Source organism: Epinephelus fuscoguttatus, linkage group LG9 (genome assembly GCF_011397635.1).
Source record: "Epinephelus fuscoguttatus linkage group LG9, E.fuscoguttatus.final_Chr_v1".
Taxonomy (NCBI): Eukaryota; Metazoa; Chordata; class Actinopteri; order Perciformes; family Serranidae; genus Epinephelus; species Epinephelus fuscoguttatus.
The window spans coordinates 29,026,358-29,045,909 of NC_064760.1; the positions used below are offsets into that span (position 1 = coordinate 29,026,358).

Sequence of the window (19,552 nt, forward strand, 5' to 3'; positions counted from 1 at the left end):
GGTCACAAGGAAAAGGAAAAAAGCTGGGAACCATTTAGTTTCATCAGAATGAAATCCGAAACGGCACATAAATATAGAAAATATTTATTCAATTAAAAAAAAGCTTACACCAGTACAAAAAAATGCTACATTATATTACTGGGCGGAGAGACAGATGAATGCATACATACTATTAAAAGGTAATAAGGCATCTTGCATATACAAAAGTACAGAAAAAAGCACCTTCAGTTATTAAATATATAGCAGTGAATATGATACATACTTGTAATACAGCATAAATTGCATAATTACTACAAGTAGACATTACCTGCCTGACTGTGGTGAAGTCGTTGCATGCATAACTGACACAAGCGATGAATTGCACAGGTGTGACAATGAACACTTGTCAGACGCATACCAGTTCGTATTAGCAGTGAATAAAACTGGATCTGTCATCGTGCCACTCTCCACATGCGCTCACATTTTAGGCATCAAAGTTCTTGCACTTAATCACAGACTGAGTTGTGTAAAGAAAAAAAAACAAACAACTAAATGAATATTTGACAGAGTATATTAACTGCCAGGTATCCATGTGCAAATATGACCAGTTAATTTCAGTTCACTGTTTTCATTTTGATATACCCACGATCTTTTTGAAACACGACAAGTGCTACGTGTGGACGTTTTGTGCAACAGAAGAAAAATACATTACTGAAGTCACATAAAAGAACAATAATAAGCACAGATTAAATGTTTAAGTGCGTGTTACACGTGACATATGGACTTAGTGCTAAAGGAAAAAGCTGTATGGAATACTAGACCAAATCTGATTTAAGGCAGAATTCAGCATAGACATACTGTAGTAAAGAATAAGTTAAGAGGTTTGAATTAAAAAAAAAAAGCCCTTATTTGGATTTTTAAAAGCCCTTAAAGATGAATGAGAAGAACTGTATGAGTCATTGTGAGTAACAGACACCCTGCAGCTTCGCAAAGAAATGCCACCAACGGTTGATGCCAGAAAATACATACATGCGTAATGTTACATCCATCCCAGCCCAGTGATTTTAACTGCTATTCAGTGCAAATGGACACAGCTCATTCATGACGTTATCGTTTAGCTTGTTGTCTGACTGTATGTTGAAAAGAGAATGTCCAGTTACTTCCTCTGGGAGAAAAAACGTGTTCAGTTGTACAGTAACATCTTCCTCCTTTCTCCCTCTTCCTCCGCTGGCTTTTTTTTTTGTTTGTTTTGTTTTGTTTTTGGAATGTTTTCCTCCTCGTCCTGTTCCAGGTGACATTTAATGAGTTACCGTAGGTTTGACGCTGTCATAGCCAGGCTTTGTCCATGCTGGAGTAACAGTGGTCTGCACCTGTGTGCGTAATGCTCAGTCCGTCAGTGTCCACACAGTCGAACACGATGCTTTCCACGTCGACTTCTACGTCCTCTGTAAGGGGGGCGACCAGAGACCAAATCCATTAGTGGAAGGACATATGAGAACATTCACTTGTCTAACTGAGCTAACAAACTAGATCTGGGTGATATGATCTCAATCAAACATGATATTAAGCAGCAGCAACACGTATTTTAGCCACTAAAAAAAAATCGGTTCAGCACTCTACCTCGCTGCCAGACAACCCTTTTCAACGGGGAACTGAAGCTGCCATCTATGCTGCCTTCAAAGCCACTAGACTCCATTGACAAAACAGTACTTTTACCTCGCTGAACACAGATGCTGCTGGCCTTCCACTGCCTCGATAAGTAGTTTGTTTGTGTTACTGTATGACTTTAGTTAATCCAAATTAACCCTATACAACACAAAAGTCACACAAAAACGCAAACTAAATGAGGCAGCGGTAGACCAACAGCTCCCATGTTCAGTGAGTTAAAGCTACTGCTTATGTCAAAGGAGTCTGGTACCTTTAAAGCAGCATAGGTAACAGCTTTGATTCCCCATCAGAAGGGGCACTCACAAGGTAAAGTGTTGAGAATATATTCAAAATATAGCGTACACTAAAGATTGTTTTAGGGGGGCCTTTTTCCAGGTGGTTAAAAACATTTTGGTTCTGCCCCCATCCGCAGTAGTGCATTACTTAGCTTCAGTTGCAGTACGCCTGTCTGCTTCTCCAAACTTGGGACACACTGACCGTCATTTACTGTAGATAATACACTGACTCTGGATAAATTCCTCATACAATCGCACTTCAAAAAAATCCAAACTACCCCTTTAACAAGTACATTTTATCTAATTTAATGATATCTCTTCAATTTAACTTCTGACTTTTCATTTGGACGACAGAATTTTGTACGATGGTATGGAAATACAATCACATCATCACAATACTATACTATACTATATACTAGCTCTTGTTCAACTCATGCTGCTCAGAAAACATTAGTAAAATGCAGACATCATAAACTCCTATTAATAAGTAGTCCATGCTAATGTATGATTAACAAAAGTGCATTATCTACAAATCATTAAGAGACATAGAAATATTTGGGATAAGGTTTTTTTGTTATATATAGTCTTACTGGAACTTCCAATACCATTAAGACAAAAATTGGAATGGTTTGGATGTGCGGTTGTACTAACTGAAACAAAATCTGTAACCACACTTTAAGGTATAGAGAAAGGTGAGACATCAGGAGAGACCGTTCTTGTGTCTGAGAGACCTACCTCTGTCGGAGTCCGACCTCTCAGACGACATGGTGGACCCCTGACTGTCGTTCCTCATCCTCTCCGTTCCTCTCTGCAGCTGCTCCAGCCGAACCCGCAGCTCTCTCTGCTCCCAGCGCAGGCGGCCCTTCAGCTGCTCTGCACGCTCGTCCTGCTCCTGCAGCTTCTGGAAATGAGACAGCAGAGAGGCAGACAAGTGAGCAGGGGACTAAAAACATAAACCAAACCTCAGACACAACAAAGATGGGACAAGCATTTGGAGACCACAAAGCACTGATTGCAAATGCACAGGAAAGTAGACACATGGCAAATGATTTACCAGGCAGACGGTATCAGAGATGGGACCAAGTCATTGTGTTACAAGTCACTATAAAGTTGTGTTTCTTTCTCACTCCGCTTCTTGTTGTTCACTACAGTCATTCTGCTGTTATGCCATGTTATAGACTTATTTATCTTTTAATAATCATTTGAAATTGTTCGCCCTCAATGTCTGTGGTATCAGACAGTGATATTTCTCAAGGTATCGTATCAAAGGTGGAAAACACAGGCACAGACACAGACAACACTACTATAGAGTTTCAAGTCTTTGCCCTCAAGTCCTGAGTCAAATCAGGCAAGTCTCAAGTCCAAACCTTCACGTGTCAACTCCAAAACATGTCATAATGCACTCTTCTCATAATGTAATGCCATGAATATCTATATATATCTGTGCACGATATCCTCTATAACATGTTGTCACTCTTATCAAGACAAAAATGCTTTTTATGTACTAATATCAAATAACAATTTACAACAAACTATTACTTATGAAATATTTATCAGCAAAATGATTCAAGAATTAATTTCTAACTTTGTAAATTACATTAAAACACCAATTACACATCCTTTAAAATGGGAAATAATGTAAGATAATGTGATGTGTCACACACTTATAACACCTATGTGCAAATGGCGACAAATAGGTTTCCTATGAAGGTTATTTTAAATAACATTAAATTAAATTGCATTTTTTAGATAGTTTTCCTCTTTATTGTGCAATGGGTGTGCACAACATACTGATAGTCAGTGAAAAAATAATTCATATATTATAATAATAATGTGTGGTTATCACAAAACCATACAGCACACATGGATTTGCAGACCATTTGAGAAGCACTGCTCTAGTCTAACAGGTGCACCCCTCTGAGAACACTATCTGAGAGTTAATTTTACTTTCCCCACACTTTGCTCTCAGCCAGGACTTGTACCAGTCCGATGCTGTGTCGCTGTGCCTACCTTTATGTGAAGTTGGGCTCGTCTCAGCAGGTTGAGCGTGGTGTTCCTCATCGAGTCAGACGACAGAGGAACTTGTTTCTTGAGCTGCTCCAGGCAGTGCCTCAGCTGAGCTCGCCTGCAAGCAACAACAGACGCTGTTAATCAATGCAAGCGAAAACAGGGTGTTTACGATTGTTGCTTCCTCTTACTGTTGCCATCATATGAAGTAATCTGCTGTGGCAGACTTAGAGCAGTTATTTACCTGTTTTTCTCCAGCTCGTTGTGAACTGACCTGCAGTTATAGAAAGACACAGTTTGTTTAGCTCTTACATATATATATATATCTGCTGCTTAGCAATCACATTTAGTGAGGTTTTCATGTTTAAAAAAGTGCTATGTCAAAACTGAAACTCAGACTTCCCACTGCAGCCACACCCTCTTGTCAGTTGTGTGTTATGCAATATGCTCACCTATTGCCACCAGCTGCAGAGATCTTCTTGCTCTTCTGTTTGTTTCTTTTGTCAGAGTGATCTGGACTGATGGGCAGGAGGGAAGCATATCCATGTTCTGCTTCTGTGCAGGAAAAATACATCACAGCTGAGTTAGACAATAACCTGAAATACAAAGGCAGCAATGTTAAATAGATTTTTTTTACATTATTAGTGTTAGTGAAGTCTAGTACAACAGATTAATTTATATTTATATATACTTATATATCTTTATTTATTATAAAAGGAGAGGGACGACAGGGAGAGCCTGCTGTCATCAGCATAATCAGCTGTACGTTTTGTTTTTGGCGCCATCACCCTCCACCTATTCACTCTTATACAACAGCTCCCGGCAGCCTCACAAATAGAAATGCCCAACACAATGCCTGTAATGTGAAAACAATGAATGAAACTTATAGTAGAGCTTTCCCCTGCCTCACTTTCATTCAGCGTGATGAGCGATCACCGCCGCTCAGATTCATTTTCAAACTGGAGCAGATTGGCGCCTTTGAGTACAATAATGGGACCGATATGTAGGTCACTGAGTCAAATAAGAAAGATCGCCCAGAATAACCTCCCACCAAAAATCTCGATCATTTCTCGCACAAATGCACCGTATCATGTGTCTACATGACGTTTTGCATGCATAGTTGGAGTCGCTTCATTGTGCATTTTGTTGTTTTAACAATAAGCAACTTCCTCCTCTGTACACTGACACTTAGGATAAAACACTGACCCCGCTCTCTCCTCTCCAGGAACTCAGCAGCCCGGAGAAGCACCTGGATGTTGCAAACATGTCCGTCCATTATGATGTTTGTTAGGATAAAACAACAGCCGCGGATAAACAACCTCCTGTGGTGTAAGCGTCGGTGCCCTGAAGTAGATGAAGCTGTGTCTGTGCTACGTCCTCAATCCAGAGCCCCAACACTGGCGCTGCGTTCACGTACTCCGCGTAAACTCGGACATGACGCTACTGTCATAAATACAACCAGGCGGGGACCAACTTAAAAAACAGGACCTTTTAAAGCAGTGATACTCAATTTAATCTGGCCCGGGATATGGTGCCAGATGACCCCCAAAATCACTTTCTAATGTTCAATAAAGATAAACTGATTCGACTTGACAATTATACAGCAGCTCAAAAGTTGTTTTTTTTTTAATTGTCAATTCACGATATGTGCAGGACATACAGAAGAATCGAAATGCTGTTTCCCTCTCACCCAGTATTAATGCCATACATTTTAAAAGCTAAAAGAAAGCTAAATTTGAATAATACAAGTAAGAATAAAACTAAGCAGTATAACCTAATAGACAGGACACTCAAGAAGATAATCCAAACCTACGTACAATCAATGATGGTATTGCAATACTGTAACAATATCAGTGATCAAGGTACATGTTAGAGGAGCCTATGGGATGTACGTGATGTGCATGTAGTGCAAATGACCAACAGCAGCAGATATGAAGTAGTGCAAATGGTTGAAGTAAGGTAAGGTAATATTTGTAATTTTGTAATATTACGTATTATAATTCAATGAAATTTGTTTCAGTTGTTATTACCTGACACGCTTAGGCCTCCATAGTCAATATGTGAAACGTTTTATACTCAGTTTCGGTACCCCTATGTTCACCTTTGGGGGTGTCTCCTGCCTTACCTCTCTCCTTTTGTTGCTGTAATCCCTGGGAGAGGTAAGCAACATTGCTCCTGTGGTCATTTCCATGTTTTAGCGCTGTTAAGCTACGTTTATAAGGTCATTTTCTGCTAACATAATCTTGTGTCGCTTAATTTATGTAGGGGCTTGAGTTTGTATGGTTGTGTTTGACGTAAGATTTTGTTTTCGCCACTTGCTTACAGGAAGGTTTTCTCTGTTTCATTGTGCTTAGTTGATTGTAACATGGCACAATTGTGCTGCTCTGTGGGAAAGGGGCTCAAGTTTGTTTGTTGATCACCTCCGAAGATATCCACGGTCTGGGCCTCTTTATATCAACACAACGCAGACATCACTAAAGTCCACCGGCTACATAAATAAGATACAAGGGTGCACAAAAAGCATCAATATAGAGCTTGATTGTTGAGAAAAAGTGCCAAGGGAGGATCCCCACAGACCCCCAGAAAGGTCCAGGCTGAGCCCCAAATGTCTTGATTCTAGAAACGCCCCTGCACACACCTGACTTATGTGAATTTGCTGCAACTGGCCCCTGGTCTCCTGTCATTGTGCAAAAGTGGTCTCCAGACAAAGCAAATTGGGTATCCCTGATGTAGAGTACTGGCCGCTTTTTTATTTTTGTAAAAAAAAATAAAAAAGAGATCACGCACATTGTTGTCTTTTTTAAGTATTTCAAGTGTATCAATAACAAGTGAGACAATAAATCAATAATATCATGAGCACTTTAAACGTAAATGTAACATACATATTCCCCTCCCTCTCATATTTAATAGGCCTATGCTTTGTCCATGCCCATGTTATTATTATTCTTATTACACATCTATGGTCCATGCAATACAGATTGGCTGCGATTCCGATATTTCTGACAGCATGTGAAGGCATCAGCAGACAACGTAAAACGTCATGGTCAAGGGCCCATTCCCTCTCCTCTCACAGCACCTTTATTTTTCAAACATTCATTGTATTGGTTAACAACAATATTGACATGTACTTACGCATATTTGCCCCTATTATAGGCAAACCTCAGACTATGCATTAATACTAATATGATACAAAGTTGCATTGCTACATAGGTTTTATCCTTTTCTCCCTGTCTTAGAGGTATTTAAAAAACATATTTAATGTTATTTCAATTCCAGTCTGCATCCATTTCATTTTCTTTCTATAATAACACATTTTTTAACATTATAGACTGTCCATACAAAGCATGGTGTAACCATATTACAGATAATATATATTAGTTAACATAAAATAATGTGCTTAATAAAGATATTCAAACACTAAAACAGTCGTTGGAATAAGCAGTGTAAGCAAAAGGATGCGTTTAATTGTCTTTTCGTACGCAGAAGAAAGTGGGAGGAGAGCTTGCCCTTACTAAGTATGGCGCTGTGTGGCTTCACTGCCTGTATCAGGTTTCAGTTGTGTTCTCCGTATGGGAGTGAAGCCTCCTTGCCAGCAGTATCTTTAACCTATGAACTCCTGAGTGTGCCAGTCCTCCGCCATATTGACTGTTGTCTTGACTGGAGGAGATAGAGAACATTTTGAGGTCCGAGAAGAAACGAAAGTGTGCTCTCCAAATCACCGAAACTGGTGCAAACTTGGCGAAAGCGTATTATAAACACCGTCGTGATGGCAAGGAAGAAAAGCAAGCAGCAAGGAGTCGCCCAGAAGGAGCTTGCGCCTGGACAGCAGACCGTACCGAAGAGCCCAGTCTCTCCCGGCGATGCAGCTGACGGTGGCGGCGGAGATGCTGGGCTGGATAGGCTGGCCACTACCAGGGCGAACCAGGTAGGTTAGCTAGCAGCAAGCCAATAGCTGCTTTCTAAAACAGGCTAGCTAGCCTCAGAGCTAGCACCTCCTCTGCGAACCCGAGCATCCTCCATTGTGCTTTTATTTTACGAGGCTAAATATCCTGCAGAGGTGAAGTTATATGCATCCGCGGGCTCTTCGGGAGCTATTTTAATCTTTATGTAGTATCCGTGGATGGTGAGCTCTCACGTCGTTTGATGTGTAATTAAATAAATAATGCGCTCAAGTTAGCGAGCAGACTCGTCCCCAACAGTCGGCTCTGAGGCAGTGTGGCTAGCATTGCAGCCCATTTCCTCTGCCGGACAGGTGACATTGTGCCTCGGACAGGTCGTCCCGTTTCCAGCGTTCACAAGTCCCCATCCGCCCAGCTAACCTTAGCCAGCAGGCTAACCGGGCTATCATCTCCAGCTAGCATGCTGCAAACGTGCTCACTGCCTACACTTGAACCCATCCGCAGGAACCACTCAGGCAGCAGTAGCTAAACAGCTGCTAGCTAGCTAATTAGCTTGTTAGCTGGAAGAGATAACGGGGTCATAATAAGGCTAGCTAACACCTCAGACATGGTTGGAGGGCTTTAATTCACTCTGCCCCACTATTTATCTTTTCTTTGCTGCATTTATTTGCTCTACTGAGTCGGTGAGTGACATAAGCTAATGCTAAAAGTTTCAGTGCATGCATGCAGCGATCAGCCAGTGATGCCTAGCTACATCGGAGACAGGAACGTATCTAAGTTCAGGGTAAACACCAACCTTTATAAGAGATGGTACGCTGCAGGCTGGACCACTTTTGTCTCAGCAACCAGCTAACCTTACATCTGAACTCTGAGTCCTGCAACCTGTCTGACTGCTGCTGGGAGTAATTACAATATACCACATGTGTCAGATGCTTGTCTAGACACGTCTATAACTAGAAATAAATCATAAAAGCAGGAAGAGTTGTGCTGTGCTTTTGTAATTTTGGATAATACCTCTTATAGGTGATGTCTGTCATTATATGTTACAATTATGCAACATCCAGACAACACTAGGACACATCTATATCTGTTTAGAGACATGATTGAGCCCTTTAACTAGAGGATGTTTTGCTTCACTTGTATTTGATTGCATTTGTTTTAGCTTGGTGTGCTTAGTAAACTGTGAACTGAGTGTATATGCACACATATTATTATTAATAATAATAATATCAACTGTAGAAATGATTCTGAGAGACATCTGACCTTATAGACTCCATTGTTTCCTAGTGTTTACCTGGTCATAAGCTAATACTTGACCTCTGTATCCCTTTCTCCTCCTAGCCTATGCACACCTGCTGCCTTCTGTGCCACCGAGAATTTAAAGACTGGGGAGCGGGCTCCGTGAACGGACTCCCCGGGGGCCATGGGACCAAGCTGGCTGACGCTGTGCCTGCACTCTCCCAGGCCTTATTGCGGGAGGCACCAGGGCGCAAGCTTGCTGATGCGGTGCCCTCGCTGTCTCAGTCCCTGCTGGGAGAGGTGCCTCTGTGGATATGTCAGAGCTGCTGCAAGAGTGTGGAAGAGGAGGAGAGGCGGAGCACCCAGGAGCAACCAACGCCGGTAAATAAAAGGGGACTGATTTGGGTCATATGTCTGGATCTTTCTCACGACTTCTTCTTCTTATTTTTTGGTTAAACTGTGTTGGTCTCTGTTGCCTGAGGTAGTTTTCTCTTTATTCATCCTACAAGGCATTGCATTTGCACGTGCTTACTCACTAAATGCATCTGTCTAAATGTCATGTTGGATTTAATTAGTGTAAACATGACGTCTACTTTTTGCCTTTTTTGGAAGCAGCCTCTTTTGTATTTGTGTCTCTGTGGCAAATACAAGGCAGCAGCAGCTGGTACCCATTCTTTCTTAGTTGTTTCTACATAAATACTTTACATGAAATGCAAATTTTGAAGACGTCATTATCATCATACTGAAGCTTGACTGCAGATGAACGTGGTGTTCAAGATGTTTTGTCGATATTTGGCTTGCAAATGTTTAAAGTAACAAAAAAGCAACAGAAGCTGAAAAGTCCCCTGCAGCAGTGTTTTTATTTTAATGTTTGTTTTTTTACTTGCTCAAGATTGATAAATGCATTTTAAAGATGATTTTGCTTGTCTTGTCATACTCCATTCTTTGTATTACAAGCTAATATTGGTAGTTACTCAGTGCCAAATGTTTGCCTATGTAGACCGCCCTGAGATTAAACAGTTTTTTTGTCTTTCTTTTTTTAATTCAGGTACCATTGTCACACTCTTCCTCCTGTAAGTCGCAGAGCTGTGGAAACGGTTACCCGGAGCAAAGTACTGTGGATTGGGACCCGAGTTCCTTCCTGTCAGCCCACAAACTGTCAGGTCTCTGGAACTCTGCCCACACCAATGGAGGGGAACACTGCAACCACAACACTTCTTCACACACACAACAAGGTCTGTCATCACTGGGAAAACCACAAAACATTTAACAATTGTGACAGTAATTGCTGAAAACATCACAAACTGAAATTTCATGCTGTGTTGTGAGTTTCAGTTTTGTGAAACGGGCACAAATGAGGTTTGAATCAGAGCTCTATGGCTGGATTTTTAGCGTACTTACTTGGCAATAGATGTGTGATACATTTTTGGCTACTTTGTTCAGGTGTACTTTGTCTAGGAAGAACAAAGAGGCATCTAGTGGAAGCTCACAACGCTCTACTTCTTGAGGTCGTTAGAGCTCACTATGAAAGGTGGAATAATGATTTAAGATAAGCTTCTTGTCAAAACTAGTAAATGCACTTGGATGATGGAGATAAATTTAACTTTACAATGAGACTTAGGACTGAAATAGCAGTAAGAAAACCCTTTTTTTTAAGAAAAAAAAAGCATTGGACTTATTTAAAATTAATTTAATCATCATCAGAGGACACTGGCTGTTTGGCATAGAAACAGAAATGTTTGCAAGCTGTGCTGTAATCAGAATCAAATATCAGTGTCAGTGGAAATGTTACAGCAGAGCAGGAGCAATTGTCTGCCTAATCTTCTGGAATTATTCTGGCACAATTTACATGGACTAAATTCAATTATTTAATCATACTAATCAAATCTACCAAAGTCTCGAGAGCTACAAAAAAAAATGCAGAACCAAGCATTTATCGCACGCCTGAACTTGCAGCTCTCCAATTTAATGAAGACTAAAAAACGTGTCTTTCACTGGGGTGGTTAAAAGTGATCGTCACTCACACACATTGTGTTTCTTTTTTCTTGGAATATCTGTAATGCATAAAACTCCTTAAACAGAATTATGAAATTGAGTCCTAACTTGTCATGGTGGATATTGTTGATTTTCAAATTAGCATCATTGTCATACAGAAAGAAAAACAGTGTAAATCAAAAATTGAGATGCATTAAAATTTGACTCTTAATAGAACTGCATTACACAGTAACTCAGGTGCACTGCCCTAGCTTAAACACACCTGAGAGAAGTGTCATCAAAGGAGAATTGAAAATGGAACTAAGACACGTTTGATATAAAATGGGGAAACTTAGCCATGTCACACAGCTGTGATCTTTACTGTTGTCTGTTTTCTTCCTGTTTCTTGGCTGTCATCAAACCACTTTGTGGAGTTTATCTGGTGCGGAACTGTGGTTGTATTTCTAGTTTAGCAAATACTTAAACGGGTCATGTTGCCAAATTGCATTTAAACGAGGGTAAGTGAAAGTAGTCATAAGTGATGGCATGCGTGCTCAGTGCAGCTGTGCCCTTCCTGCGTGGGCAAAGTTACATTCAAATAATTACTTTCGAAAGTTTGTTGGTGACCAATCAGGTTTTCCATCTAGGAGTAATATCAAACAAATATTGTCTTAAGTTGGATGGGAACTGGGCTACCTATAGTGTTCGTCATCGTTACATACAATGCAGATGTTCAGTGTATATTAAGTTACAGTGATTTGTATCAATTTTGAGTGGCAACTGTGGACCAATGGCACACAGACATAGCGTGTTAAATTATTCAAATGTTGCAGTACTACTTCCTCTTTTTTATTTCGGTTGGCATGAAGGAGTTTTATCCTGAAACTGTCTTTCGGTGCTGGTTTCTTTCTCATAGCAGTGGGGGGGAAAAAAATCATCATTGAAGAATTAAACATGTCTAAACAGGCCTCCAAAGAGAAAGGAATTATTCTTACAAAAAATAAAACACAGTCCAAAAAGTGAGTGTTGAATTCCCCAAATCTCAACACCTGGAAGTTCTTGAGTCAAGGGCGTTGTTCAAAGCTGTCAAACTCTCTGAGACTTAATGGTGATTTTGTGATACAGACCTTTACACCTTTTGTATGACATTTTTAACACGATATGCCAACAAATGAAATTGTGCAGTAGTTCTGTTCTTTAACCAAGCTTCAGTGTTTGCTCAGATTGTGGAAAGCATGATTCCAATCAAAAATGATATTTCACTGTATTGTAATTGTTGCCATATTGTCTTAAATTCTCATCATTGAGCAATTTTCACCCCCAGGTATAACAGCAGGATCAGTCTGTCATGAGAAAAGAGGACTTCATGAAGCGCCTGGAAAATCTGCTAAAACGTCGGGGACCAAAGTCTGTCCCTACAGTCACCCGTCATCCCAGAATTCCAGTGGATCCTCTGCTGGGAACCCCCTGTCTACCTCAGCAGACCTCTGTAAGACCACTCCCAAGCACTTCAAGACCATGTGCCGTCGACCAACGCCACCAGGTAGTACTTCCTGTGATTCTTAGGGTTATTAACAGAGTAACTTACTGTAAGGGACCCCTTTTTGATCAGAGTGAGCTGCCAACCCCTGACTAAGTGACATATTTTAGGGATGGTTCATATAAAATTCAACGCAAAACAATAACACTACAGGACAACAAATGAACTGTACAACTAACACAAATAGTGAAAGCGATGTGCCTCTCACATACTGGTGTATTGTCAATGACAAATTTATAAATAACAAAATTAAATAACGCAAATGACTGTAAGGTTCCGTCACAAGAGTCTGACCTGTCTGAACTCCTGACCTGCAGCTTCCAGTTGCCCTTCACACAGAGCAGGCACAACAGACTGACAGCAATGCACACTTGACGGCCAGGGTCCGAAATTAACAACTGCCCAGCGCCAAATGAGGGTAGATTTTCCATTTGGCGGAATCTCGGAAGGCTATCCATCACACTGGCGGGGTAGCCATGTAATGAAAACTATACTGAGAGTACTATGCTCTACTTTGTTCTGGTGTCGCTATCAGGCGCACTGCTCTGCTGTTCCTCTGCTGTCAGTGTCAGTGTCAGAGTTTTACACACACACAACAGCACACTACAGATGTGTTACAGTTACTGTGAAACTGACTCAAGCAATCCTTTTGCCATACGGGACATCAGCTACTCTGCTAAATTATCACTTAAGAACTTCATCTACCTATCCCTTTGGCTGGTGGGTCAAAAAGGTTAATTTTGGACACTGGTGAAAGCACATTGGAGCGGGGCTCAGGCTCATGCTGGAGGGTACCACCACATGAAAGATGGAACCATGATACGAGGCTGTGGACGTTTGTGTTACGGCTTTGGTCTCACTTTCAGAATCGTTACACCCCTAAAGGACACCATCATTTAAACAAACATGCATTATATTGCACAGACGTGTTTTTAGATAGAAAAACATTTTTTGTACTTAACAAAATTGGCAAGCCAGTGCCTCCTTTAAAGTAAAGTTAGTCTTAGAAAAGTTTATTTTAATGAAAAAGTTCAACTTAATCTATAGAAAAGTTAACCAATTTAGTTTCCATTTAAGACATCAGTGGTAATTGCATTAATGGTAATTGGCCTACTCATTTAAGGTAGTGTGTGTATAGACTTATTTGGGTGATAAGAAATCCCATGAAATTGACTGTGTGGAACAGAGCATGAACTGAGGCACTGTGTAAAAAGATGATTCAGCGTACAAGTTATTTTTGTTCCTGTTTTCTGTCGTCCAGGTGAAGCCTTCCACCCCAGTGACCACCATCAACACACAGATTTGTCGGTACCCCCCAACAGTCCCACCGGTCTGTCTTCCCAGCATTCCTCCCTCTTGCCCCCAAAGCCAAACTCTGGGCAGCATGGTCACGTAACCTCCTCGTCTGGCACTGGTGTGGCAGCCCACGCTCCCTTCTCCCCGCTGGTACCAAACCTCCACGGCCCCACAGCCAAACTCAATTCTCCCAGTCCAGACAGCCCAACATCTGTCCACAAGCCCAGCCCGTGCAAAAACTCCCACATTCCTGCTGTGAACACACAACACAGCAAACTGGGCACGTCTATCATGGGCTGTAACCACCCTTGTAATGGACACAGTGCGGGAACAGTGGCTACTTCAAATGTGAGCCATCTGACAGCTGGGGCCTGCAGGTTAGTATTACTGTCTCAACATTGCTTTATGTGAGGTTGTGAAATTGAGCAACCGTTTCTGTAGCTGTGTTGATTCCCCTCTGATGTGTAACGTCAATTATTTCTGCAGGGATCAAGCATGTAAGGGGCACAAAATGACTAATGGGACGTTGTGCCATCCCTCATCTGAGCTGGAGGAGGGGGAGGATGAAGACAGCAGCTCTGAGAGGAGCTCCTGTGCCTCCTCTTCCACCAACCAGAAGGATGGGAAGTACTGCGACTGCTGCTACTGCGAGTTCTTCGGACACAATGCGGTACTTACAAACCTTTTATTGCGACCCTCTTTTATGAAGTAATTAAGTGTCCCCTTTGCATAAAAGAGCTAACATGTAAACATTTTGTTATATATAACTTGGTCACAGCCTCCAGCTGCACCAACCAGCCGCAACTACGCAGAGATCAGAGAGAAGCTCCGCTCACGTCTGACCCGACGTAAAGAGGAGCTGCCTCAGCGTCAAGATTCAGAACTGACAGTGGCTGGTGCCATTGACAACCGGGACGTAGATGAGCTGCTAGACTTCATAAACAGTTCGGAGCCCAAACCTGTCAACAGTGCCAAGGCTGCCAAAAGGGCTCGACACAAACAAAAGAAGAAGGTGCGGTAATGTTAGAAACTGAGTTTGAATGTATAGTTTGTTTGTCTGTTTTATTTTTGTTTTTTTTGTTTTTTTGTTGTTTTTTTTTCATTTTAATTAGAAGATCATCTTATTTTGTTATGGCTGGGTATTGTTTTAAAGATTTTTATGCTAGTACTCATACAGTACTTGAGAACAACCAGAATTTGATTCTGTAGGCTACTTAGTGATAGTAACATCTTGTACTCTTCAAAACCCTTTTGTCATTTAACAAAAGAAGCCAACATCCTCTAACAGTAAGTGTTGCCTAAGCGCAAATACTTCTACAAGAACTTCACCTAAATAGAGTAAAATTTACAAAATGTAAAGTTATAATCCCTTTGATTAATTTCTGTCAACAGATATTTGCGTATGTGTGCAGAACCTGTTAGCAGTGGGACAAGATTTTGGTAAAGGAAGCATTCTGGTTTACGTTTGTGGTCTGAGTAGTATTGACCAATCTGGTTTTAGCAGCAGGTAAACAGTCTGTCTGGAAAGGCGGAACACATTGGTGGAAATGCAATCTCTGAACCCATCAGCTATCGTCTGACGACAATTTAGCTCTATAGGCAAAATGACCAGCACATGGAAGAGAAAGTCTTGGCTCAGATATCCGCTGGATACACCGGATCAGCTCGAAATATTGGCCCTAGCCCCCAGAGGCTCATCATCAAACCAGTAGCTGATGGGTTTTGGAGCATTAACTTAATACAGTTCTGTTATGGCATTAGGAAAGTGAACAAAAACCAGGGAGGTAGATGTTGGTGAGATAAAATTTCAAACTGTAAAACTGGATTACATGAGTGCATCATTTCCTGTGTGGGTAGGCAATTCGAATCCTGTGTGGATATGGCAGGCTAATGAAAACTACTACATAGAGAGGTAATTACATAATGTAAATTCAGTAAATAGCTATTGCTGAAAAATGTAGTCTGTAATTATCAAAAAGGCAGTTTGATTTCATGGAAATCTTATGGATTGTAATTTAAAATCAGAAACTAAGTAATGAAAGAATAAATTACAAGATTACAAATCCAACCAGACATTTATTGCCAGATTTCAGTAGGTTTGATACTCAGTGCTACAGATACATGGTGATCACTGCTTTAAAAAAAACACATGGAGGTGTAGGACTGGGTATTGTTTTAAAAATTACGATACCGTCACCAATACCAGTACCCGTAAAGTGATACAGATACCAATAGGGTGCCTAATTTGATACCTTTTTCTACCTTATTCAATACCCCACAATGTGAAACGAAGCATTCAGTTGAGTTAAAGGCCATCATTCTTCCCCATTCAAATAATTTTTACACAAATACATTTTGAAAGTGTCCAAAGAATCAAAATATTACTTAAATAATTGTCCAGAGACACCGCTCTCGACTACATGGCACCAAAGACTGTATGGTTTGATAGTAGCTGCTTCAGTAGTGGATCAGTCACACATGCCGTGCAATCAAAGAATGCTTTTGGTGGCTGGCTGCAGGCAAGTCCATACAAATAGCCTTTTTTCTAAATCTGGGTACAAAAAGGATCAAATGCAAGTGTCTGGAGAAGTTTCAATACTACTTGGTGTGTCGTTATTTTTGTCAGTGCCTTTAAAGGTATCATGTAGCGATACCCTGCCCTACTGAGGTGTGATACTTATCAATGTATAATCTCAGTAATGTTGCATTTTGTGTGTGTCCCTGTTCACGTCTGTATCATTTCTGTTTCAGGAAAAAGCTCAGCAGGGCATGGGTGCTGCAGGCAGTGACCCCCACTCCAATCCATCTGAGCCTGTCGATGACGAGCCCATCCCTGACGGTTCAGAAGCCAGTCGGTTGCTTGATTGGCCTCAGCTGGAGCTGGAGCGCGTCAACAGTTTCCTCACCAGTCGACTTGAAGAGATTAAAAACACCATCAAAGACTCAATCCGGGCCTCATTTAGCATGTACGACCTCAATCTGGATGTTAATGACTTCCCAAAGAAGGCAGCGACGTTGGAGGGCAACCACTTACTGTCCCATCTCAATGGTTCCTCTGACCTGCAGCAGATAGACCTTGACCTTGCCCCCCTCTCACTGGGAACCTTTAAGAGCTTTAATGGATGGGAGGACACAACCACGCTCTCATCCCCTAATACCACGACCACGGCATCAGGGGTCACTGCAGGGTCCAAGGACATCCAGCGGTTGCACACTACTCCCAGTCTCTCAAAGCTCATAAGGGTTCGGTCCCCGGAAAGATGCACTTCCACTGGATGTGACAGTTTGCCACAGGTGCCAGCCCAAACCACAGCGAAATCGAATGAGGACGCCTCTGATCCCAAGAACACAACAGTAGGGAACAGTGGTGCAAAGTCAAAGAAGAATAAAAAGCAGCAGCAGCAGAGACAGGAGCAATCTGTGTCAGAGCAAAACTCCAACAAACCAACCAAAGCTGCCTCTGGGAGTGAAACACAGAAAAGCAATGAGTGTAAAGAAACGGCGTCTAATGGCTCAAAAGCGGGGAACAAACAGCCCCAGCACCCGGCAGACAACCAGAGAAATGGGCCTAAGAAAGCTGAGGAGGGCAGATCGTCTAAACATGCTGCAAACGGAGCAAACGGCGGCCTCTCAAATGCACAAAGAGGGAAAGGTGACACAGAAATGCGAGGCGGTCGGTCTGAGCAGGAATTAGAAAGCAAAGCTCACCCCACCATTCCAGCTAATGGGCAGCAACAGCAACAAGCCAAGGGGAAGAATAAGAAGAACAAGAACAAGGGTGAAAAACCCAGCAGTGCTATCGGTACAATCAACTATGTTTAACACTGTGCAAAATTATTTCTTCATTTGTAATGTCTTTAACTGACATTTAATCTTTATTTTTATATCCTAGATGATGTATTTCTCCCAAAAGATGTGGATCCAACAGAAATGGATGAGATTGATCGGGAAGTGGAATACTTCAAAAGGTAGGCTGAACGTAGCATTGTGTCGAGATGCTTTTAAAAGAACTTTGAGCTAAGCTGTTGCATTGATTAACAGTAACCGCATCACTAAAACTGGGTGTTATTTCTTTCTCCTCCTCCTTTGTCTGTGTTCCTTCCCTCTAGGTTTTGCCTTGATTCTGCGAAACAGACTCGCCAGAAGGTAGCAGTGAATTGGTCCAACTTCAGCCTCAAAAAGGTTCCTTCCAATGCAGCTCAATAACTTGGATGAGTGCCAGAAAAAGAAAAAAAAAACTTCACACCACCACAAACTCTTTCAGTAGAGCCCCATTTGGCCTGAGGCCTTCTCTCATTCCCTGTTTTCTTCTCTTCCTTACTAAGCCAAGGGACCCTGGTTCACATACTCTCCATTCAGAGGACTGAAACATAACTTGTGGCTGACAAGCCAGGGATCACTCTCAAGGCCAACTCTACCCTTTGCTATTACTGCAATGTTCACTAAATGAGAGATGCAAAAATGGAAAAAAAAAGTCTGTTGAATCCACTGCATCCATGTGCTTACTTATGTAGTATGTAAACAATTACCTTACATTAAATAAATGTTTTTATCACAAATCTGAGACATTTTAACGTTGTTAAACTTATGAATTCAGATCAGTTCAATTTGGTGATCATACATTCTGCACTGCTAGCTTCCCGCCCACGACACCAGTCTCAGTAGACTCTGGAGACCGTTTGTCTGATGCTGTACAACTGTCAAAAAGGAGCACAAAACAACATTTTGACCTAATTTTAGGGGACAACACTGACACCCTCCTCTTTTGCAGGGAGCAGGGGTGGCAAACATTGAGACTGCAGATTGTGGTTGTTTTCAATTGGAATATTTCTCTCAATATTTAATTATGATCATCAAATGATAAGCAATCAGCGGTCGAAAATGAAATGACAAACACTCATTTACCTACCTGCTACACTCTTATCTTTTTGTATGAAATTATGTAAAAGAAAAAGATTTAAAAAACAAAAAAACAAAACATGAATGTTTGACAGTTCAGTACACCAACAACGCTGATAGAATCTAGTGGGAACTTTTAAATTTACTGTGTATAACACATGGCTCACAGAATGCATCTTAAAAAATCTAATTAAGCACCCTTGCAAATATGTCCCTACGCATGACATGCAGAACAGCAACTTCTAAATACTGCCCCCCAATCATGAATTGGGCAAAGTTAAATGTGTCTGTTGCTTCACTGTCAATCCTCCCTTGGTGTTAACCTTCTATAGTGATATCCAGTATACACTCTGCCATCTGTAGAGGAAAGCTCTTTACCACAGTTTTCTCACTCCCTAACTGTTATTTTACCACCCCCTATATCCCAACACTGACAGGTACACCAGTGTGCAATGTTCATTTTAACATTGGGACCATCACACGTTGTTTGGCACAGTTGATTTCAATGCTTGTACATACTGAGTGATTATTTTGGGCCCTTTTGAGCCTTTGTCATGCGTTTCTGGGGTGTGTGTGCGTGTGTGTGGTGAGATATATTTTCAACCATACTACTCTTTTCCCTGTACTGTGACCTTGGTGGCACCCTGTACCTCAGCTAGCCTATCTGAAGGCCAAGTCTTCATGATCTGTTGATGACAAATATCACTGCAGAGTTGATACTTTGGGGACAAAGGCCTTGAGATTTACATCGATAACCATGTTTTAGCTGATGGCTT

The 19,552-nt window shown here is 41.4% G+C and overlaps 2 protein-coding genes across 2 annotated transcripts; one reads left to right on the forward strand and one right to left on the reverse strand.

Annotated features, from left to right (window-relative positions):
- Positions 1–3: 3 nt before the first annotated feature.
- Positions 4–5,334, reverse strand: mxd3 (MAX dimerization protein 3). The gene is made up of 6 exons (XM_049585675.1): positions 5,136–5,334; positions 4,382–4,484; positions 4,174–4,203; positions 3,933–4,047; positions 2,658–2,823; positions 4–1,424 (listed from the first exon to the last, which is right to left on the reverse strand). Exons 1-6 carry the CDS (start codon positions 5,203–5,205, stop codon positions 1,306–1,308), a joined length of 603 nt encoding a protein of 200 aa, XP_049441632.1. The 5' UTR covers positions 5,206–5,334; the 3' UTR covers positions 4–1,305.
- Positions 5,335–7,363: 2,029 nt separating this feature from the next.
- fam193b (family with sequence similarity 193 member B) lies at positions 7,364–18,198 on the forward strand. The gene is made up of 10 exons (XM_049586239.1): positions 7,364–7,854; positions 9,170–9,448; positions 10,116–10,302; positions 12,366–12,584; positions 13,843–14,254; positions 14,364–14,547; positions 14,656–14,889; positions 16,629–17,679; positions 17,770–17,845; positions 17,987–18,198. The coding sequence occupies exons 1-10, from the start codon at positions 7,696–7,698 to the stop codon at positions 18,081–18,083; spliced, it is 2,898 nt and encodes a 965-aa protein (XP_049442196.1). The 5' UTR covers positions 7,364–7,695; the 3' UTR covers positions 18,084–18,198.
- The last annotated feature ends 1,354 nt before the right edge of the window (positions 18,199–19,552 follow it).